General features: G+C 37.9%; 1 protein-coding gene across 1 annotated transcript; it reads right to left on the bottom strand.

The window, feature by feature from the left end:
* Window positions 1–22,231: 22,231 nt before the first annotated feature.
* On the bottom strand, window positions 22,232–23,380 carry LOC147516315 (F-box protein At1g30790-like). Its single transcript, XM_086593214.1, has one exon. The coding sequence runs from the start codon at window positions 23,378–23,380 to the stop codon at window positions 22,232–22,234; it is 1,149 nt and encodes a 382-aa protein (XP_086449340.1).
* Window positions 23,381–25,596: the final 2,216 nt, after the last annotated feature.

Genomic DNA, 25,596 nt, shown 5'->3' with positions numbered 1-25,596 from the left:
CTACTCAAAACCTTCTATTCATATGAACATCTGCATATGACAACTTAAGTTACATATCTCTGACACTAACATTACATTAGTTAACATTCTCCCCCTTAATGGAATGTTCATGGACTCCTAAGAGTTCCCTTAGCTGCTGGAATTTCTCCCTTTTGGCCTTGGTAAAGATGTCCGCAAGTTGCTCTTGATGCTTCCAAGGTGGAGGTACAACGCTGGATCGGTAAGTGCAAGAAAGTGCAGGCCGTTGCTGAGCGGTCTCAGGCTGAATATAACGACCTGGTCGGTGTGGTGGAGGGTGGTGATACTTACGTTCTGGTGGATGACTTTGTGGAGCTAGAACGTAAGTACAAGACGCTTAAGTGGTCGGTCGAAAGTGAGGCTACAACAGTAGCTGTGGATTGTGTTGTTGGAGATGCTAGTAGACGACCTGACCTGCCCACTGACCAAAGTGATGTTCCAGATGCTCAGCCCACTGAAGATGTTGCCACAGAGGTCGTGAATACATGTGGTGATCCAGCAAGTGGTCCTGTTAGTGAAGAGGGCCCACTAGATCCCTTGAATGTGGAGCAACTTTCTCGTGTTGATTGATCTTGATCTTCTCACTTTTGATTTGTTGTTTGGATGTAGATTTTTTGAACAATGTTGAAATACTTCTCGTGTGAGTGCGTCAGTATATCTGTATATCAAGAATTAATTGATGTTTATGAAAGTGCGTCAAGAATCAATTGAGTACGTTAGTATATCTATATTCTTGATTTTGAACAAATCAAGAATCAATTTTGTTATGAAAGTGAATTATTATTGATGTTTATCATGTTTTCTCTTAATCTTTATTCTCTTATTTGAAACTATTATAAACTCATGTCTAACAAGTGTGAACAATGAATGTTGTTGTACTATGAACATTCAGTGTTCATACTCCTAGTGGACTATGAACAATGAATGTTCATACTCTTGTTGACTATAAACATTCAGTGTTCATACTCCTATTGGACTACTAACAATGAATATTCATACTCTTGTTGGACTATGAACATTCAGTGTTCATACCATTGACTTATGAACACTGAATGTTCATACTCTTTTTGGACTATGAACATTCAGTATTCATACCATTGAACTATGAACACTAAATGTTCACACCTACTAGACTATGAAAAACCATTATTCATACATCAATAATTGTTGGACTATGAGGTCCAGACAATTCTAATTTCAGGAATCCCTTGCATCAAATATAATGTTTAATATCATCAAGTAACACAACAATCTCCACTAGTAAATGACTAGGGCCCATGAACTTTGTAAATGGGGGCAAAAATATGTAGGGATAGGACATCCTTTATCAAACATCTGACGTGGGCTCAAATGTTTAATATGGGTATATGACTCAATAAGTCTCAATTAAACCTTCATCAAACATCTAATATAAGCAGGGTGATTATCGAAGGAAAAAAAAAAATTTTTGTTCAAAATATTCATCTGAGATCTGACGTGGCAATGGCGAGATTAGTGGAGGGGTATTTTGGTAATCTCCACTATTTCATTAGGTCAATTTTTATTGCTAATTTGTATTCCTCTTATACCATGGAAATATGGGGGGTATCGCAAATGATCTTCAAACGTGGGGGGTATCGCAAAAGCGATCTTTGAATGTGGGGTATCGCTAATTCACCTTTTTTATTATTATGTGGGTCCCACAAAAAACCAATTTTCTCAATTTTTTAAATTGTTAAGTTAACAAAGACGAAAATAAATAAATAAATAAATATAACGATTAAAAAAACATAAACTAAAAATTCGTTGGGCTCACTGTTGAGTAAAATATTTTTTTTAGATTTGTGGGGCCCATGTGAGCTTTTAAAATAACTTTTGATTTCTCTCTTTAAAATTGGAGGACCATTAAAATTGACTAATTAATTTACTCTAATTAGTGGAAACTTTTTTTAATCTAAAATTCGATATTTTCATGTCGGCTCCATCATAATAAAAATGTAGGTCTCGCAAACACTAAGTCCCCACTTCATATTTTATCTTTTTTTTTTATTCACTTATTAATAAAATTTCTAAATCTATGGTGGAAAAAAAATTGACATAAACTAAATAATATGATCAATATTAAAAGGAAAATAACAATATGACATTTATTTATGGGTCTTTTAAATAAATGGACATTGAACAGTAATTGTTCATAGTTCGGTTGTTATGAACAATGACCTATGAACACTCATTGTTCATAGCTATGAATATTCTTTGTTCATACCACAATTGGACTATGAACATTTTTTGTTCGTATCACAATCGGACTATAAATAGTGATTGTTCATGGTTCATTCGGTAGGTCATTGTTCTTAGCTATAAATATTCTTTGTTCATACCACAATTGAACTATGAAAAATGATTTTCATAGTCATGAGCTATGAACATTATTTGTTCATATCACAATTGGACTATGAACAGTGATTGTTCATAGTTCGATAGGAATGAACACTCATTGTTTTTAGCTATGAATATTCTTTCTTCATACCACAATTAAACTATGAACAATGAATATTCATAGTCATGAGCTATGAACAATGAATATTCTACCATTATTAATCATCATAAAGTCAAAATCAAGCACGATAACTGACCTTGAATGGAATGAAGAAAGTGACAAACAAAATCCCAAAATCTAATTTCAGATACAAAATCCAAGTTAACCCATTGAGTTGGGGATTAGTTTTGGTTGAGTTATGGAGATTGTGGTAATTGGAAATTGAATTGACAGAGAGAGAAATAATGAGGATAAATACAAAGAGAGCAAAATACAAAAGATTTGATAACCGAAGACACCACCAAGCAGAGCACATGCGGCAACCAACTCTATTGACAGGCATATGGCTTCCGAGGAGAGAGAATCAGGCAGGAATGTGGTCAGAACGGCTAATTCTAAAAGTTTAGAGTCAGGGTCAGTGACCGTTACTATAGCTGGGTTGGGGGCCCAAATTCCTCTGATATCGGTACTGGGCCAGAGTTGAATATCCAAGCCCACAAGGAACAAAATAGACAAACATGCAACTTGCAAGTACATGGACCATCTCATGGGGTTATGGGGCCTTGGTTGTTTGGAGTCCGGATAAGAACTGGGTGGGTATGGAATTGGATATGGATACGGGTAAGGAATGTGGACAGGAGGAAATAGGCCTGACCCATGGTAGCCCTACCGCTTCTGGAAGGCCTGAGACTATGCAAGAAGTGGGTTGTGCTACTGTAGAAAGAGGTGACCTAGGCTTGGAGGATGCTAGCTTGGGAACTGGAAAAGAAGTAGGGAATAGCGATAATTATGAGCCAATAATTATGCCACGCCAAAAAACAGTTCTTCTCACCTTTCCAAGGCAATTATTGCTCTCTTGAACACAGCGAAACAGATGGGACTAAGCGTGCCTCGATCACGACTGGCGCAGAGATACCAAGCTTTCATTTCATTGGTTTACCTACACGTGGAAGGGGATACAAATCTTTGGCTTATCGAAAAGGAAAAAGGCGTGGTTTATCTAGATGTATTAGGAAGACTTCATCAGAGGCTGGTGTGGGTAAAAAAAGAAAATCGATTAGCATCTTTAGCAAGGAAACAGAGACAGATTCCATGGCAGATAATGGGTGGGGAAGGATTCGTTTAAGGTTTCCTGTGCAGAAATCAAAGAGGGATAAGCTTGAAGCTGATGATCTGAGGGCAAGGGGGACGGGGAACTTGCTGATACCGGAAAATGCTCCCACAATCTCTATTTCTAGTGACACGATGGAATCAAGTGAACCATCCCACTCCGATCACTCAATGAAATCTAGTGTCCCATCTGAAGTTTCTGGAGCAAGCATTCCTGAAAAGGAGATCCCCTCAGATGCTTTCTCAGATAAGGATGAAGAAGACCCATCAGAAGAGGAAGTAGATGATACATCAGAGGAGGAAGAAGAGGATCTATCAGTTGGGGGTGGCCAAGACATGGTGGTGTATAATGAAGACTACCAAGATGCGGTCTCGCTGGGTAATGCACCTAGGGAGCTGGTACAAGGTAGAAGAGGGTTTGGGATATGAGTCCGAGGACAACATTTCTCAACCTCAGCCTCTTGCTATTGATGATTCAACAGTGGTGAGACGTCTAAACTTCACCCTCAGTAAACAGAAGAAAGGTAAAGGAACATATGGAAAAAAGGGAGCTTCTAGTGGTTATGGTGGAAATGAAAGGCCCAATGGTACTAGTGGTGAGTCTAGCAGCAGTGGAGGTCTATGTGGTCCTCCTCCAGGGTTCACGGTGGCTGTCCCCAAACAGCTACCTCCTCGATTCACGGTGGCTGTCCCCAAACAGCTACCTCCTCATAAATGATACACGCTTGGAACTGCTGGGGAATGGGTTCCTCCACGGCAGTTCAAAATCTAAAGGATCTAGTGAGATAGCATCAACCGGGTATTTTATGTTTATATGAAACTAAAGTAAGTTCTAGTAGGGTTAGTATGTTAGGAAAAGTTATCAAATATGATCATGTCTTTTGTGTACCGGCTGCTGGAACTAGAGGAGGTGTTACTCTTTTGTGGAAGGAGGGAGTGGACCTGGAAGTGCTGGGAGCTACCGCCAACCAAATCTCAGATAAATTAAGTAATTATCATAGTAATGAGCCTTAGTTCTTTACTTTTGTGTATGGGGAGCCTAATACGAGTCTGAGACACCAGTTCTAGACAGAATTAAGGGAAGTGGCTCCCTACATTCCTGGTCCATGGCTGGTGTTTGGAGACTTTAATGCTACTAGATAACTGCTAAGCAGTGGGGGCGTGAGCGGAGGGTGGAGAAGAGAGAGGGAGAGATGGGTTTGTGGGTGGGGAGAGAGAGAGAGTTAAGGTTTGGTTGAGTGGGAGAGGGAAGGAAGGAGGGAGAGGGAGAGAGGGATAGGTGAGGACAAACAGACAGAAACCAACCAATGTTGGGGGATCTCAAATCCCCTAGGCCAGATGGGTTTCAAGGTATTTTTTATCAACAATGTTGGGATGTGGTTGGGGATAGTATTATTGATTCTGTTCAAGATTTTTTTATGCATGGTAAGATGAATGCTAGTTTTAATGAGACTTTTATTGCCCTGATTCCTAAGATTTCTAATCCTGATCATATCTCTAAGTTTAGACCTATTAGCCTCTGTAATTTTTACTATAAAATCATATCTAAGCTGTTGGCTAACAGATTAAAGGCTCACATAAATAAGATTGTCTCTCCTTTTCAAGAAGCTTTCATAAAAGGTAGGAATATAATATAGGAGATAATATAGGCTTGGCTAGTGAGATTTTTCATAATATGAAACATATGAAATCTAAACAAGGTTTTGTAGCTCTTAAAATGGATATGTCTAAAGCATATGAATATATGATAGAGTAGAGTGGTATTTTATTGATAAGATTTTCCAGTATTTAGGGTTTAATGAAAAGTAGAGACTTCTCATCTCCCAATGTCTGTCTACTGTCTCCTTTAAAGTGCTTTTAAATGGGGCTCCTTTGGAAACTGTTATTCCTAGCAGAGGGATAAGACAGGGAGATCCTCTCTCCCCTTACTTGTTCATCTTGGTCTCAGAAGCTCTGTCTAGGATGATAGCTGCAGCTGAACACAAAGGGGAGTTACATGGGATTAAGATTAAAAAAGGAGCCCCACCAATCACTCATATTTTGTATGCAGATGATCTCATTTTGTTTACTAAGGCTAATCTTACTGAAAATGGAAATTTGAAAAAGATTTTGGAAGATTATTGTGAGGTGTCTGGACAAAAAATTAACTATGATAAGTCTAGTTTCTATAGCAGTAGGAATGTGAATAATAAACATAATTTTTTTTTTAAGTTTTGGAAAATGAGGTTTTTTGAAAAAAAAAAAAAAAAAGATAAGTATCTAAGGGCTCCTATAGTCCTCTCAAGAAAGAAAAGAGAGGATTTTGATTACTTGGTTGATAAAGTTCATGGGAAGATTAAGGGATGGAGGGCTAAAGTTCTTTCTTTGGCTAGGAGAACTACCCTCATCCAGGCTGTTGTACAAGCTACACCTATTTTTGCTATGGCAACCTATCTTCTTCCAGTTTCCACTTGTGAAAAGATAGATAAGGCCTGCAGGAATTTTTGGTGGCATGGTATAGAGGAAAGTAAAAGCATCCACACCATGGGGTGGGATAGCATTTGTAGACCTAAGGCCCAAGGTGGCTTAGGGTTCAGAAAAACTCCAGATATGAATAAAGCTATGCTAGCCAAGTTGGCTTGGAAGGCTTTCACAGATAAGACTTCCTTGTGGGCAAAAACCTTTTTAGCAGTGTATGGAAGGCAATGGTTTGATGTCAAAGAAAATACACCCCCTCATGCTTCCTGGTTCTGGAAAGGGATACATAGGGTGGCAGTAACACTCACTGATGAGTGTGTGTGGAGTATAGGGAAAGGGAATGAAGTTTCCCTGATGAATCAACCTTGGCTGAGCATTAACCAAAGGTCTATCAACATAAGTGAGCTGATGCCAATGAGGCAAGAGCTCCAAAATCTCAAAGTGAAGGATATTATAATGGAGGATGGGAGTGGCTGGGATGCAAATAGGATTGGTCACCTATTTCCAACAGCAGTTAGCAATCCCATCCAGCAAGTGATCATCAGACTAGAAATGGTACCCTCATAGTTATGGTGATCAGGATAAACTTAGATGGATGAGTACTAGAAATGGTACCCTCATAGTTAAGTCAGCTTATCAAAAGCTGATGGGAAATCAAGAGATAGCACAATCCTCCTCTATCAACATGAGGACTGTTAAAGCTATCTGGAAAACACCTATCACAGCCAGTATACAGATCTTTCTTTGGAAGTTGTATATGGGTAGTCTTCCTACTGAGGATTTGCTCAATGGAAGAGGACTGAAGGGTGACTTCTCTTGCCCCTACTGTGGAGAGGTCCAAGAGGACCCAGTACATCTGTTCTTTCAATGCGAATGGGTTCAATCCTCTGTTCTTTCAATCCTACTGTGGAGCTATGGCATGGGATAATGAAGGGAGTCTAATAGGAGCAGCTTCAAGGAGGTTTACAGCAAGGGATGTAGAGGAAGCAGAAATGGTGGCAGTAGAGGTTGTAGTAAAGCTGGCTAGGAGTATAGGAGCTAACTCCTTCTTGTTCGAGGGGGATAGCAAGCTAGCTATTCAAAATGTTGTAAACTTTGTTGAGTCGAATTTGTGTAATTGGAAAAATTGAACCTATAAAACTTGTGGTAGATGAGGTCTGTAGGTCTTTTCGTTTCTGCAAGTTCCATTGCATTAGTAGGAAGGTTAACATGGAAGCTCATAAGTTGGCTAAATGGGCAGTACAGGGTCAGGATGTACACCTTCTGCCAAAACTCTTGATGGATTGTAGTGTGGTCCCATTAATATATATGTTGTTAGCGAAAAAAAAATAACCGAAGAGTTTCCTTACGCGATTTCAATTCATTCATTAAAATTTCAATTCAATTCAATCAATTTCAATTTAATGCAATAATTCAATTCAAGGGTAAATACATCTCGGGCACTGAAGACTCCTTTGGATCAATACTTCTTTGTTGAAATACACCCTCACCTCTGTGTGTGAGTGGCCCAAATTCATCCTCACTTTCTCTCTCCTGCGCACCCTAGATTTACCCAAAATTTAACGCTTTAATTTGAAAATGGTAACCCAAATAAGTCTCAATTTGAAGGGAAATTGATTCGCATATTCTCTCTCCAAATGTCCAAAAGGACCTTTTCTCTCTCCAACCCGAAAACCCTTATTTGAGGCTTTCTCTCTTCAATTCAATTTTGTTTTCAATTTAGGGTTTGAGTTTGGTGTTTGAGGCTTTCTCTCTTCAATTTAGGGAGAAAGCCTCAAACACCAAACTCAAACCCTAAATTGAAAACAAAATTGTATACCCGATTTGCATCTGTAGTGGAAGGTACACTTCAAGTTTTGATTTTAATTTGATGTGATTGTATTCGTATTTGTGCAATTATATTTTCGGAACCCTTATATTTTTACCATTTTCCCATTTTTTTTTTTCTTGAACAAATATGTAGTGTTATTTCCTTACGTTTTAGGTTAAGTTTGGGTAAAAAGTTTAGCATCGTGACAAATATAATAAGGGAAAAATATTTGAAAGGAAGGTTATGATAGAGTTGGCTATCCCGGTGGGTGTTCAGTTATAATGATCTGTCTTCTCAATTTGAAAAAAACTTTCAATTTGAGAGGATAGATCATTATAATTATACATCCACCAGAGGTAGGTAACTCTTTCATGTACAACTTTTCAATAATTTCCTTACGTTTTAGGTGAAGTTTGGGTTAAAGGTTTAGCATCGTGACAAATATAATAAGGTTTAGCATCCACTGCAATCTGATTGTGGAAGTGTTGCAAAAGAGGATTTTACCACTGACTTACAAATTAAAGAGGTATACTTAACTTTCAAGGAGTCGGACGTGGCCCTTCTTACTGGACTGTCCACAAATCGACCTCCTGACTGGTATTTTCGAATCGATTCAATGGTGCCTACCACCTTCCGGTTAAGGTATTTCAGGACAACCAAACTTCGGCAGAGTTACTATGACGATGTTTTGCTAACGGAGATTTTGACGGCAAGGACGTTAACTAAGTCAAAGTCAGTACGGAGGAATAAGATGACTAAGAATGACATATACCGCCTGAACAGATTGTTTGTGGTCGGGGCTTTTTTTATTCCAAAGTCTACGAACGGAGTTAGTGTACTTCATGTCGACATTGCACAAGTTTTGGAACAGTTTGATGCATTTCTATGGGGCTATCTTACTTTCGAAGGCATTAAAGCTGGTGTGGAGCTTCTAAACACTGAAATGGAGAAGCAGTTGAACAGTTTTCAGGAGAAGCCTTTTACACACACCCTAGACGGGTGTGCACTTGCTTTCACCTTGTGGATATTCCTTCACGTTCTTTCTTTGGATGCATACCGATTGGATAGGAACGTTTTCCCCTGGTTTCTAGGGTGGGTTAAAGTTGCAAGGAAAACCATGCGGGACAGTAAGTGGGACCCCAGTTTGAAGAACATGATAAAAGTTCATGTGGTGAATGACTTACAAGTTCCACAGAATGTGCAAGCAATGAGAGTCTACAGAGATGCAGTTCAGGTTAAGTTGTAAATTTGTTTTGTTAGTACGAATCCCTTGTTTGTTTCTATTAAAATTGTTTTTGATTGTGTTGTTTGTTACAGAGAGAAGCTGCTGATAACCAGGTTCCTCTAGACATTTTTTTTCATCAAGCAATGCAAACAGAGGTAATATTTTACCTTCCTCTGTTTCTTTGGTCCATCAGTCTAATAAGTATCAGTGATGTATGTTGGCATGAATATCATGTTGTAATGACAGGTGATTAAACGAAAAGCTGAGGAGATGTTTTGGGAGCTTTCAAGCAAAGCTGCTGGACCTGTTATGGTAGTTGAGGGAACTGAAGGGCAAACTGTGGTACTGGAGGACTGTGGTGATGATGCGTTTGCAGAATCGTCGGCAAAGAGGTTGCCAAGAGGGAGAAGTCTCACCAAGCAGAAAAGAAAATCAGACACCAAGCAAGTTTCAGACAGCACTGAACCGCTGAGGAAGAGGCAACCATCAACTAAACATGTAGTCACAAGACCCAAGTCCAGTTTGAAGATTCTACGCTTTACTAGGAAGCCCAGGACCCAAAAGACAACTTTCTAATGATAATGATTTATCTCAGCAAATTGCAGAGAAGAATGTTGTTGAAATTGAAAAAGAACGTGAAGGGGAGAAGACGTGCCCATTGAAGTCTTAAGCATAAGTTCATTGGAAAATGAGTCCGTTTGGGGTTCTCAATTACAAAATGTTCGGAACACCAGTGGTGGAGTTGTTGAGAATAATGGCGGTGAAGTGGTGGTTGATAACAGCGGTCGCGAAGTACAAATATCAACTGCTACAAAATTGGTATTTCCATGCACTGGTTGGTAGATTGTAATACTGGATGCATCTTTCTTCCCTTGTTTTTTTAGCAGTCTGAAGGGGGAATCTCAATTGATCTAAACAAGTCAATTTATGATGATGGGGTGGGTGGTTTATTGTGTTTGAAGGATTCTATCTACTTTTGTCTTAAATATTTACAAGTTATGCGAACTGTAAATTCAATTGTTTTGACCTCAACTGTTGTAAGCTCAAATGTTGATTTTGCATAATGCAGACATGGATACTGCTAACGATTCGCCTGGACAGTCAGAGTGCGCATTACAAAATTGGCTTAAGCTGAGTGTGGGTAGAGATAGTATGTCTTGTTACATCAATTTCAATGTTGTAATAAACAGTGTAAGAGTATGCAGGTGAACTTTTAAACATGTGAGGAATGAATCCATAACTAAAACTGGGCTTTACACGGCTTTGCACATTGCACAGGGTAAGAGTATAAAGGGCTCTCATAACCTGATCTTCCCTGTGAAAAAGAAAGGATTATGTATGCGGCAATGATTGGCTAAAGAAAATGAGTACGAAGCATTAGCTAACGAAAGTTCTAGATTGACATAAGGTTACTTGTTTGAAACTTTCCACTATTTAGAGTGTGTAGTGTTGACTCACGCACTTATTTGTACTAATTGTATCCATATTTTCTTCATCTATTAATAGGACGGAGAAGCTGAAAAGGTTGATGATAGTGACAACCGTGATGATGATGACAACGAAAATATTTGTTTAAAAGTGGAGCACTTTAAAGTATGCATATAATGTACTTCCCAAATGCAATTATAGTTATGGATCCTTGTATTTAAGAGTAAACATTACTTCATGTTACATTTTTTGAGGGGTGAGTAAATTTTACGTGAGACATTGTATTGTTCGTATGCGACAATGTAGTGTAGGCTGTTTATGAAGCTATTTTATTGCAGCTACCTTTTCATAGTCGTTGACTCAGTTGAGGGGAAAGCAACAGGCTATTCTCATGGATAATTTGTACTACAGGTGAAGGAATGCTACACTTGAAGAACTAGGATGTGATACTATCTCTATACAATTTAGGAAAAACTCAAAACTAATTGTATATGCAGATCAAATATTTATTTTTTTCTGTGACAATGTAGTTTACCGGTGCGACAATGTAGTATACGGTCTATTCTATGTGCAACTAACTCACATTTATCTTATATACTGCTGTAATTTTTATCCTTATATTTAAGAATTCTATCTTGTTGATACTGATCACTGTCAGAAGTCCTAATAAGGCTATATTGGCAAGTATACCCGCTTAAACACCAAACCACGAATCAGTTAGCTTTCAATAAATAGGATAAGAGCATAAGAACTTTGATGTCAAGATGTTTCATTTTGATTTGGAAACGAAGCATTGGCACTGGATACCCTTGTAGAATTTATGTAAGAGGATGATGAGAGGAATGTTTAGTCCGTGTTAAATCTGGTTTAGTCCACAATGTCTCTTAAGCGGTTGTAATTCAGTTTTTTTGAGGTGCATAAGTATTTAATTTAGTTATAGTAATCAAATTCTAAGTATAAAGGATCCAAAGTTTTTGATAATAACTTTTTATTATTTCCTACAGATCCATTTTATTTCTACCTAGATTCATAATTAGTAATCGTAAAGACTATATAAATAGGATGTATAAAAACTACGTCAGATCCTACCTAAAACATAACCTAGAAGCAGATCCTCATTATCTAAACGAACCCGAAATAGACCATTGGGAAGTGATTCAGTAATTAAACCTTCATGTATCCATTTTTGTTGTAACTCGTTGTTCAAACAACTATTCAAACTTGATTGTCTAATAGAGAGCTCGCTTAATTGTGGAGAAGAAGATGGACTAATTTTAAACTTTTTAAATTGAATAAGCATTTAATTATTAATTAGAAAATAATGAGAATGCTCTAATTGGTGAGAGTGCTGATGGAATTTAGCAGTATAATTGGTGGTTAACAAATTCGGACTCAGTTTCTGCCTGCTTTCATGGGGACCACCTCAGCAATCCCAAATATTTAGTTCATTTCCTTTAGTTTTTGGGGGGAAACAAAAAGTAGGAAAGTTTCTGCTCCTCTCTCCATCTGTCTTTTCGTAAGTTCTCTCTCGAAAGCTTAACATTGAAGTCAACTTTTCAACCCAAATTTCTGTCGTTTAAATCGGATTTAAATTTTGGAACAACGTGATTTGGTTTTTCCTTAAAGGTATGAACTTTACTGAACTATAACGGTTAATTTGACCATATTTGTTTTCCTTAATTGTACCTTAATTTCTATAGTTGAAAATTTGTAATTGACTCTAATATTTGAAACAGAGTATTCCGTTACTACTTTTAATTTTACTACTTTCATATTTAGGTTACAATGTTCGAAATTGAAAATTTAATTTTCTTGTGTAGAATAAAAAAGGGTGGGGGCAAGAAGAAAGTAGTGCCTAATTGGAACAATGTGGAGAAAGAGAAGCAGGTGAAGAAGAAGGCTGTTTCGAAGAAAAAGGAAAAGTCAAAACCTCCTCCGCGGAGAAACATCAAAGTTACTTGTCGATGTTCTCCAAAAATGCTGGAAGAGCAACTGTTTTCCACATTCGACAACGATGAAACCGAACATTTCAAAAAGTCTCCATTTGGTTTTCTTCTTGATATGAATTCAGTTGATGTGGAAGGTGGTGAGAAAACTCATTACCCACCCAAATTTGATTGTTGAGGTTTTGGAAAAGAAGATTTTGCCAATGACTTTCAACATGGGAAATCGATATTTGACTTTCAATCCTTCCGATGTGGCCCTCTTTACCGGTCTATCCACAGAGCCACCACCTCAGTGGTTTTACAAAATGGACGTGTCTGACCCTTCTGATTTTCGTCTAAGGTATTTTTCAGCCAGAGGGAAGACGCTCGACTCCACTTGGGGCCGTTATGCTGACCGAGTTTGCGGCAACAAGGAAAAAAGCTAAGAGAGTTTCTGTACGTAGTGATCCGAACACCTGTGACGACATCCACTGACTTAACCATTTGTTTGTGCTCGAGGCTTTCCTCTGGCCAAGCGGTTTGAAGGGTGTTGATGTCAAACATATTGATATTGCAGCTGATTTGAAGAAGTTTGACAAATTCCCTTGGGGGTATCTGACGTTTGAAGGCATTCGTGGTGGTGTTGAAGCTCTACATACAGATATGGAGAAGAACTTTCAGGTTCAACCGGAAAAATCGTTTACCCACACCCTATATGGGTGTGCACTAGCATTCGAGTGTTGGGTTTTCCTCCATGTGCCCACTTTGAATGTCCACCGGGTGGATGGGGAGAAATTCCCCTGGTTTTGAAGTTGGGTGGGTTTCCCTGGGAAAACCACCCGTGGGAGAACTTGGGAAACCAAATTAAACAACCCCAAAAAAACTGGACTGTTAGGTAAGTTACATATTCCTCCGGCCGGTTGCAAGCGAGGGAGTCTACAGAAAAAAAAGGTTTATAAGTCTTGCTACTTTGGATTTGAATATTTGATGGATGGTTTTTCTGTTATTTTTATTGCTGTATTGGTGCTGAATTTCATGGTTTGTTACAACAAGAACTTGATGATAAGAAGCTTCTTTCTTTGGACATTTTCTATGAACAGAAGAAGCAGAATGAGGTTAATTTTTGCATGTTGCACTTTTTATTGATATTGAGAATTTCAGTACTTACAAAGCTTGTCATCTGTGATCTCGTAATTGCAGGTCGTAGCCCAGGCTGCAAAGTTGTTCTTAGAGTAATCTCATAATACTGGAAGTGGTCATGTGGAGCAACGAACTGTGGTAATGTGTACTGCGATGTATCTTCATATTGCCACAATGTAGTTATGAGTAAACCTAATGTTTTGTGCTCTGTCTTGGTAGAATTTAAATCGGATGCCTGCTAAGGAAGTGAGGAAGGTGCCTACTAAAACAGGAATAAATTCGGTCCTAGATGATGAAGAAAATGTGGTGATTTTATGTGTTATTGAATGTATTTTATTATTTGCATTACAAAAATGCAAGATGAATAAAATTTTCCCTTGGATTCAGCCCTTGCGAAATTCTTGGGAGTCGTCGTCGAAAAAAAGAAAATGTTCTGTAGAAGATCGACAACCATTGGTAATTAATTATGTACTCTTGTACTCCAGCCCATCCCTTAAATGTTTTTTTGGAAGCTGATATAGTGTCTTGGTAAATTTATATGTACTTTCATATTTGTAGTTAATTAAAGGATGCGGTCCTTGTGCTAAAAGAAGAGGCGATGATGAGAATAGTAGTGATAATGATTTTTGTTCAGCCTCCAAAGAGGAGGGCAATAGCACCTTGTGAGAATAAATTAACTAAGAGCGGAAAACAGACAAGGCCACCAACCAACAACCACAACAAACCTTCAACTAAGAACAGTCCCAAAGAAAAGTCTATTCCAACAAGCAAGCAGCGGGAGAACCAATATTGTTGCAAGCAGATTGAAGGGAACAGTTGTGAAAAATCTGACGCGATAGTGGCAGAGGCACAGTTCACGATTATGCAAACAGTGAATGAAATTAATAGTACATCCGATCCTCTGCTACAGCATTTTGATGATTTATCGCAACAAAATGGGGAGGAAAATGCTTGTGTAAATGCAGCTGAAGTTGTAAATGTATGTGACTCTTTTACTCAAAGTTTAGATAGATGCAACCTTTTATTTAGCATTCACAATATGAAGGATATATTCTTAACAATTTATGTATCCTTTATGTATTGCAACAGAGTGAAAGGAGTAAATAGGATATCCCTTTAGAACCGAATGACCCTCCAAGGGAGTCAAATCAGGTGTTTACCATGTTTGTGATTATGGTTATGTACAACATGCGATTTACGTGATCAACGCTTATTATTGGTTTATAATCTTAAGTTGTTGTTCATAAGGAGATGGGGGACTTTGTTCGCCGACCAATTGCACTACAATTAGCTGTTCAAAATTGGGTACCAAAGGAATCCAAACAAATATTAGAATTGTCAATTTCAGGAACTGAGGCCACAATAGACAACCTGGATGGTGGTTCTCAATCGGAGGGTCTTCAGGAACTAACTAGTTATCTGTCTATTTTGCAACGAGCACGTTGCCATTTCGGCCACTTGCAGCCTGAGATGGACCCTAAACTACTGGACTCTTTGAATGAAAATTTTCAGAAAGTGTTTCGCACTCATTACGATCAGCGGGTGTTTGCAACTGATGGGGTGGCCAACACTCCCGCACTTGCTGAGTACCATGGGGAACTTCAAGATGTGGTCGAAAATACAGTGGAACATGACTTCATGACTTGGGCAGATGGTGCGCATATGCTATTACAGGATCCGGCAGATATTGTACACCCACCTGAAGATGCAGCAAGTTTTGACACTGAAATACTGTACTCTTTGAGGAATGAAAATTTTGAGAAAGAGTTACGCGATCAGCATGTGTTTGCAAATGATGGGGCAGGCAACACTCCCGCACTTGCTGAGTACCATGGGGAGCTTGACTTCATGACATTGGTAGATGGCGTGAATATGCGCTTACAGAATCCAGACGATATTGTACACCCACCCACAGATGCAACAAATTTTGAAATTGAGGATACAACCATTGAAGAAGATTTGGACGTTAACACAACTGGTGCAAAAGTGGTTTGTGCGTTGTTCTGAACACCTTTATCTTAAGTTACAAGTATTTTTGCAAGAGTTAACATTGCAGGGTGTGTCTGTTAAACATTGTAATCCAGAGTTGCCAATCTCGGTATAAAATTTGCCTATAGGAGTTGAATTGAGCATTTTTTAGATGAGTCGTGATAAGGAGAGATCATTCGCTCCACGACATGGAGAGATCTAGCCAAATAGCCGTTAGATCTCACTAAGTTGGCAACTTTTTCGTGGCCCATAGACAAGATAAAAATCAAAATGAACTTTGAATACCCTCGAGATACGAGTGTATGTCAATCTAACGGCTACTATCGTCGTGCGCACTAAATTTAGAGAGAATGATCTTTTCTTATCATTTGCCTTTTCAAAACAGAGTATAAATGAAGTAAGTTCTACAAATAAATGAAGGACAGATATCGAAATTAAAAAATAGCAAAGTATAAACATTATTCGGTTGATTAAAGGTCAGGTATGAACATTCATTGTTCATAGTTCAATAGTATGAACAATAAATGTTCATAGTCCAAATAGGTATCAACATTCATTGTTCATACTCCAGCCCAACAAGAGTATGAACATTCATTGTTCATAGTCCACTAGGTGTATGAACACTGAATGTTCATAGCTCAACAAGAGTATGAACATTCATTGTTCATAGTCTAGAAAGGGATATCAGAATTTACCTGATAATCAATTTCCCTATCAAACAAAAGGTCTTCTACCTGAGAACCAGCTATTTGGAAATTGTCACCATCTCCCCATGTGATTGTGCTTCAAAAACCCCAAGAAATTAGCATCAGTCAAAAATGCTATTTGATGTCATTTTAAACTTGTAAAACACTTACAGTCTTCCTAGATTTACCTGGTGTCTGCAATTTTGAAGAAAGTGTCGATAATTTGTCTATGGCTTTCTTCTAATCCATGATAGTATGGACTTTGCTTAGGTTCTAGCGGTGGCCCACTATCAATATCTCTAACTTGCTTCCCCTTATCAAGAATTTATTTGCCAGTGTCAAGGTTCATTACTTTTTTGAGTGGCTTCGTCTTCCCTTCTTTGGTGAAATTGGAGTCAACAATTAGTCCACAATTACCTAATAAAGTTCAGCATCAACAATTAGTGTTTGAAATTTGGACCATGAACAATCAATGTTCATACCCTTATTGGACTATGAACATTCAGTGTTCATGCCTATTTGGGGGTATGAACAATGATTGTTCATAGCCAGTTTAGTGGTATGAACAATAATTGTTCATAACTACTTTTGGATATTAATAATACTAATACTATAGTATATTTATACACTAATACTGTATTGTGTATTTATACACTTCATATAGGTTGAAATCTACCTGATCAGAGGGTACAACGTCACTGGATATGTTCAAAGAAAGAATGTTCTTTCCTCATCATTTATAGCTTCAAAGATCAACAATTACCGATAAAATTCAAAGATCAACAATTAGTGTTTGAAATTTGGACCATGAACAATATATGTTCATACTCTTATTGGACTATGAACATTCAGTGTTCATGCCTATTTGGGGGTATGACCAATGAGCATGATACAAATCAACTAAGCCAACAACAAATCTACTCAAACAAAGTTCATGCTTCAGTTAGCCGACATGAATCAATAACTAGCTTCAATCTAAAGAGGGACTGAGTTTGACACATTCCACAACTCTAAATATTTCCCACATAACTTTCACAAAATCTACTTTATATTTCTTTGTGTTTTCTAGGTCTGTGTTTAGCTTACCTTCTAGAAGCAATCATGAACAAAGATGCACATGCACAAATCACTGCCGCCAGCTACTGACCACGGCCGCAAGCTACTAACCCATGCTACTAATCCCCATCATCACAGCAGACCTACAAAGACAATTCTCACACGCCTCCCTAATCTCCACCCATTTGTGCTGTACTTTACACGTGGTGGGTGGAGATTCCCTCTCACCATCTATAAATACCTCTCTTAGGAACTACGCCAGACCTGATTCTTCTCTCCCCCCAGAATCGAGAGAAAGATACATAGGCAGTTCGCTCCTAGAACAATCTCGGTCTCTTCAATAATCCATTCCAGTTCCTTTCGGTTTTTTTCTTATATTTTGAAAACCCAGACCCATACCAATTAATTAAGTCGGTTCCGGTTTGGGTTTCGGTTCCTTCTCGGGTTATACATTTTTATTGCTAAAATTATTTTTTTTAGTTATATAACCGATATAAAAGTTAGTTTACGGTGACTATAACACTTGTCATCGATATTTTTGTCCTCTCATAAGAAGTAATTGTCCTAAATTCAATAATAGTATTTGAAAGTTATCTAAAAACTTTAAATACAGTCTCATACATTATACGTATGTGTATATTTTAAATCGAACATGTGTATATTATACTATACGTAATGCGTCATATATAGAATAAATACCACATGTACCACAATTGTTAGTTAGCATTGCACGTATTCGTTATCCAATATATACACATATAATATATCAAGCACGTATTCGTTATCCAATATATATACATATAATATATCAAGCACGTACACGTTCATGCATTAGTTAATATAGACAGTGCATTAGTTAATTCATAGTATACGACTATACGTGTAGACGTAGACATGTAAACATTATTTATAATACACATATTTAATGTAATATTATAAAAGATGCATTTAATAACACACATTCACTATTATGCTAAATGTTATATATATTTAGTATAATTTTACACCTAACAAATATGGGTAAATCTATCCCAACAAATATAGACTATATATAATAATAATGTTTGGGTTTACCTTTATTTAGTGTAATATAATACTAAATTCTATATATCAAAATCATACTAATCGGTTCCAATTTCGGTTCGGGTACCCATCGGTTTTTTACTATTCGGTTCTATCAGTTTCGGTTCTTTATCGGTTCGGTTCTTAAAGACCCACTTTAAATGGGTCTAACATTTTAGGACCCAAAACCGCTATAAACGGTTTCGGTTCCGATTCGGGTTCGAGTAATTGGGTACCCATGCACACCCCTAATTACTTGTTTACTACTACACTAGTGACTAAAATTTATTGGCTTACTTTATTGCTATTTATATCCCGAATCAATTCCATATCATAGTTTACAAAATAAGCGAATAATATATGGGATCAAAGTTGACCGAATTAACCTCTTAAGGAAAGCCCTACCAAGTTGAGATTTTAAAGCTGTACTTTCCCATACTCGGATTTTGTGCTATTGCTTGATCCCAAACCTCGTTGCTAGTTATGATCTTCTGTTTGTCATAAGTCCATTCAAATCCTTGCTGTATAGTTACACTAACAATATTGCGTGTTATCCATCGTAAGGTCTTCATTTGTTACATGACTAATAGTCAAGTCGATCCTTTGTACGCTCTTTTGGTATTGGAAGAAATCCATTCTCATTCTTATCACCTAGAAGTAGCTTGCTATGGAATGTATCGATAAGAACACTATCCATCTCATTTGTCCATTGCATTGCCATATCTAATTAATAAGCATACAAGTCGAGTTAAGTGAATCAATATATTCGAATGAAAAACAAATTGGCTTTTGAAATCAAATAGTATATAATCAATGTTCATAGTCCAATTGTCGTATGAACAAAGAATATTCATAGCTCATGACTATGAGCATTGATTGTTCATAGGACATACAGTATGGACTATGAACACTCATTGTTCATTGCTCGTAGCTATGAACAATGAGTGTTCATAGCTGCCAAACTAATAACAATCACTGTTCATAGCTACTTTCCGGTATGTTTCTGTTTACACTCCCTATATCGGAATATGGATACAAGCCCACAAGCCCTTGATAGAAATGATAGAAACGTAGGCTGAGGGAACTCTTCATCCTGGGCTGGAGCTGGGCTTTCACTTCAGGAACCGGCCAAGATGCACTCGATGGTCATTTTGTTCCATTTTCAGTGCCCAAAGTATGTCGTACATACATGATTCATCTTTTGGGAGTCTATTTGAATTCTGGGCGAATGGTAAGTGGCCAAGGGAAATGAACAGGAGCAGTGGACTAGTTGCCCCCTCACTGGGAATTGGAAACGGTTTGAGTATCCCCAGGCAAGATAGCCAGGCACTCATCTCAAGTCATTTTGTTCCGTTTTCAATGCACCAACAGTGCATTTCTTTATCTTATCCTGAACCAGAAAATTCACTTCGTTTCTAAGCTTTGATCTTGATTTTCTAAGAATCATGGTGAGAATTTCGGAAATCAAGGATCTCCAATGCCCTTTCCCTATGGGTGATGGTAATCAGATTGAAGAAAATACAAGATGGAAGCGGAGATACACAAGGAGAGAGGAAAAGATAAATAATGAAACAAATTATCGGTAGCTCTTCCGAAACCAGGGTGAAAAAGAGAAATGCAAATGTAATATGACAAAATCTCGGTGGTGGACTATAGAAAGGATGAGCAGAATTTTAAAAGCTTGGCTTTCATAGGTAAAATAGGATCTTTTTAGGAAACAAAGGTAAAAACGGTTACTGTCATCAATCTTCTCACAAGTGATGAGGAGAGTAATAGTGAGACGGAGGATAATCCTGATACCTGGATGAATCAAGAGGGGGAGTTTGAGGAGGACGAACCATGGGAGGACTGCGAATTTGATACGTTCCAGTGCACTGAGGATTTACCCCAAGCCAAGATTCTCGAAAAGCTAGGAGAAGGTAGCCAGAGAGTGAAAATTGGGGGGACTTTTACTATGGTTATTCCACAACAGCCGCCTCTATTTTAATGATGCCCTGGAATTGTCGTGGGATTGGCACAAACACGGCAGTTCGATCTCTAGAGGGCCACATCCGAGAACACGAGCCGGATGTTATATGTTTAGCGGAAACAAAGGTGGGTAGTAGAAGGATTGCAGCTGTAGGGAAGATGATTAAATATATGAGAAGCTTTTGTGTGGATGCTGATGGTAGTAAAGGGGGGTTGGCAGTTTTGTGGAAGGAGGACTATGATATTGAAATTTTGGGAGGCACAATGAACCAAATTACAGGGATACTAGGGAGGGAGCTGCTGGAGCCATTCTATGGGATGGAGATGGGAGGATAGTGGCAATAGCTTGCAAGGAGTTCAGTGCGGGATCTCCTGAAGAGGCTGAAAGTCTTGGTCTCTTGAGGTGGGGCGATCTTTGGGAAAGAAAGAAGGGATCAAGTTTCTCAGACTACAAGGAGATTGCCAGCAAGTGATCCTGAGATTACTAAACCCAGAGAAAGCCAACTGGAGGATGCAAGCAGTTGTCAAGGCCACCATCAGTGTTCTAGATAGTTGTTCTCCCTGTAACTTCTTTTGGATTCCTAGGAATCTTAATAGCCAAGCCCATGAACTAGCAAAATGGGCAGCAAGGCATTTGGCAATGGAATATGTTCACTGTTCTAAAAATTAGTCTAGGCGCTAGGTCTTCACTGTGTGTTATCCATCGTAAGGTCTTCATTTGTTACATGACTGATAGTCAAGTCGATCCTTTGCACGCTCTTTTGGTATTGGAAGAAATTCATTCTCATTCTTATCACCTAGAAGTAGCTTGTTATGGAATGTATCGATAAGAACACTGTCCATCTCATTTGTCCATTGCATTGCCATATCAAATTGTGTGTTTTCTTCCCATTTGGTAAAATTGGCTAGTGAGGTTTGTTAGTCACTGCCTCTTCACGGCAAGTCATTTGGCTATTGTGCATAGATCTTTTTAGGACTTTTAACTAATTTATACTTCTGATGGAGCAAGAAGTCTAGCTTGTTTAGAAAGGAAAGTTGTACTGATCTTTGTTCCCTTGTACTTTTTGGCATGGTGTTACTTGGGATGTGCATACCATTTTGCGATAACAATGTAGAGTTTCTTATATATTGACCATCATACTCCATTTCTATTTTAAATGTTTAAAGAAGATACACCAATGATTTTTTTGTTCTCTTTTGTTCCCCAACAATGTTTCAAATATGGTACTCAGTGATACACTAGCAGTGTAGTGTCGCACTGCACATGCCTCTGGTACTTTCTGCAAAAACATTCTTCCCCTGAAGGGAGGTGAATTTCATAGCAATAAGGCAAAAACTATCACAATAATGGAATACAATCTAAAAAGTAAAAAAAGATATGTAAAAGTGAAACTGCAAAATGCTATACATTGTCCACCCGAGCAACCACTACATGAGTTTCCGAAACAGTTTTCGAAAATTATACAGTGTCGTGCACAGCTTATACATTGTCGTATATAAACTTTCTCTGTTATATAGTGTTGTGCACAGCTTATACAGTGAGGTATGAACATTGATTGTTCATACCCCAAATAGGTATGAACAATGATTGTTCATATGAATAATAAGTGTTTATAGATCATATTGAGGTATGAACGATTAGTGTTTGTAGTTCATAGTACGTACAATATGGACTATGAACACTCATTGTTCATAGCTCATAACTATGAAATTAATTTAATAAGTAATAATTTAACAGAACCATAACACAATGCAGTGCTTCCTGCTCTTGATACATAAGTACCCCGTCTATTAAAACGTAGTGGCTAACAGGAAATAAATAATTACATATATAAACGACTAGTTAAATTGGATTTCGGCAAAGTCTGACAGGAATGGGAAAATGGACTGAATGCCACTTGATGGGATTATTTGGTCTGATAGGACCTTATTCTCCATGAAACTGTACCATATGAGCTTGTTGTTCCAACTGAAAACTCCAATGTCTGATGGTAGTAGGTCGACGAAATTTGCATGGAGGAAACTATCATACAATATAAACTTCCTGGGTTCACTCCACTGGCTGTTCTCGTACTGCTGCAAAACCCACAGTTCAAATATTTTTTGAGTAAATGTGTTGCCCACTAGCCACAAGGAAAACATAACAGCTACGGAGCCATCATAGAGAAACAGCTTGTAAGTTTCAAATGGACGTTCAGTCTCTGGTAGCCTAATCCTTGTCCATTGCTCCTGGCGAATGTTAAAAACCAATATTCCTGCATGCCAAAGAGACCAATGCAGAATTCCATTTGCAACAACTCCGGCCTTCGGGTTAATGTGTTCAGGATTATTAACATACAACTCCAAATCGTCCAACCTTTTCCATTTGTCAACTTGGGAATCAAATAATTCAACATGACGATAGATACATAATTTCCCGTTGTTCTCTCGGGAAGGCCGGACAGAATCGTACCTCGGTATTGAAACCCTAACAATTTTGAATCGCAAAGGTTCCACAGAATTCACCACCATGCCCACACTTTCAGTGTAGAATTTGTTCCTAGGATTATTTAGGCGATGAACGTTTCTAGTCGTTGGTTTGCATATGTAAAAATGTTGGTATCTTTCATAAGGCGTGTTCAAGAGAACAATACCTTCCATTGACGAGGCAATGACCGATGTACCATATGGTATGGAGTCCAAACTTGGAATTGGAATTGGTGGGTTGTTTGCAATGCTTGAAGCAAAAGATATCGTCGTTTCCCTTTTGTCTGCCGTATTTATGACGTAGCCAAGAAAAGATCCCGTCATCAACGCGTGCTCCTTGGTGAAGGAACTTGAACTTGTAAAGACTGCCCATTTTCGGGATACTAACTTGGCTTTTTTTAGAAAAGGAAGTGGAGCACGTTTGACAATTTCTTCACAAATTTCTGCTGGCATGTCCTTGTTGATGTTGTTGGTTTGGATGCTGTTGTTGTTGTTCTTTCCATGTGAAGTAGATCCCTCCATTGTTGTTCTTTCGAGTGGGTTTAATTTCAAGTGTGGAGTGTTCTGGTTTAATATTCGGACCTTTAATATTCTCTCAATGCCTAGAAGTTTTCTGCATTTAATATTTAACTTAAACATTTTTTACCAGAGTATGGGATACATACCATCTTATAGTAAACTTATCGTGTCCTATCCATTCCCGTGGCGTGTTCAGGAAGCTCTCATTTGATATTTGAATCTAACAACCTATTTAACACAAAAACCGATGCTTCTCTTTTAAGCCTAGAGGATGGCATACTCAATGGCTCCCTATCCCCTTAAAAGTAGAGCTAAAGTCAACAGATTTTACTCTCTATCATTAATTTCCTCTGTATACATACAAATGATTTTACTCTCTATCTTTATTTGTCAGGGATCATATAGCCTAGGTATAATTGTTTGAACCACTCACCGTTTTGATCAGATACATCATACATGTTACTCTTCCATTTAACTACTATACAAATTGTTGCCAGTGTGGATCACATATGTTAAAATTCTTCTGTTCGGCGCTAAAGAGTCTAACAAAGCCAAATGTGAGATTGGAGTTTGGGGTATGACACTGTTGGTGCCATACACGTACCAATGTGTCTGTTCGGCAGTAGAGTTCCGAATATGAAAAGTCAATGTATTATGTCACAGGGAGTGACATAACTTTGACGTATGACATATATTATGTTACAGTCCTGCACTGCCGCGAAATATGACAATATATGCTTATTTTTTAGCAAACCGATATCGATATTTTTCGAATTATTGCCTCGTATGGCCATAGTTCATGACTATGAACATTGATTGTTCATAGTACGTTCAGCATGGACTATGAACACTCATTGTTCATAGCTGAGTGCTCATAGCTACCGAACTATGAACAATCACTGTTCATAGTCCAATTGTGATATGAACAAAGAATGTTCATAGCTCATGACTATGAACAATCATTGTTCATAGTCCAATTGTGGTATGAACAAAGAATATTCTAGGGCTGGTCATCGAGCTACTCGAGTACCCGAGTCGAGTTTTGCTATACTGAAGCTCGACTCACACATGCAGAAGCTTGACTCGAATTAGACTTCGAGCTTAATATTGAAGCTGAAGCTCGACTCGTCCAGTGCTACTAATAGCTCGAGCTCAACATGGCTCCCGGCTCAACTCGTTTTGCACTTGGAGCTCGATGACATACTTTCTCCAATTCCATCTTTTCCTTCTTAGATTGCCTCGTTCATAGTCTACTTGGTAGAAGGGTATGTAATTGAACAGGCCAAAATAATTGTCGAGATATCGCCGATATATATATCGTTTTTTGGGTACACTGAGATGGAAATACCCGATATATCTCAACCGAATATTGAATCTATTTTTTCCCGATATATTTCGCAATTTCATATATAACGATATATATCGACCGATATATACGATATAATTTTTTGGCTTTGACAGATATTGTTGACTTTGACCGAATATTGTTGACTTTGACTGATTTATTGACTATATATTTCCGATATAATAGACGATATATCCGATATATCGACATACAAAACAAAATTTTGACTGGTCAACAAAAAAATGAATATCTCCGATATTTCTGAAATATCTAGGTTTTTTTGTACATCGAGATATTCACCGAATTCGATATTTTGGTCCTTGGTATATGCTATAGACTATATATAGGCCCTGAACCGAAAACCTAGCATATAATTTTTGTGCAAGATCTTGAATTATACACGATTACTTCTCGAAATGAATTTATCAATTGAATTTTGTCATGTATGTATAATTTTGAAGGAATGCATGTATGTGCATAACTTGAGATAATGCATGTGGTCCTCTTGCTTAGTCGCTTTATGACTTCGATTTAATCTAAAGAAATGGTCACTCAATTTTGACTAGTCTCTTGAGTATCTATTTTGCCATCAACAACATATTACAAACTAAACTATGTTAAGAGTAGAGCATTCATATGTACGATTTCAACTAGGAAGAGAGTGTATGTCAAAAGGATTGGCATTTTGGGTGCGTGTTAGGTTAGGACGTGGTAAGTGGTTCTAGTTAACTGACATATTAACTAACATATGCAGACAATAGGGAGTATGTAATTGGACATGTAATCATTACAATCAAAATTATAGAATGATATGCTACAGCAGGCACCAAATGATCTACTGACCTAGTAACTTATATGAAGACCATGTGGGAAG

Source organism: Coptis chinensis, chromosome 2 (genome assembly GCF_015680905.1).
Source record: "Coptis chinensis isolate HL-2020 chromosome 2, ASM1568090v1, whole genome shotgun sequence".
Taxonomy (NCBI): Eukaryota; Viridiplantae; Streptophyta; class Magnoliopsida; order Ranunculales; family Ranunculaceae; genus Coptis; species Coptis chinensis.
This window is presented reverse-complemented; position numbering and strand designations above follow the sequence as displayed.

Excerpts from the sequence above, each read along its gene's own strand:
- LOC147516315 (XM_086593214.1), bottom strand. The coding sequence starts at position 23,380 with ATGGAGGGATCTACTTCACATGGAAAGAACAACAACAACAGCATCCAA.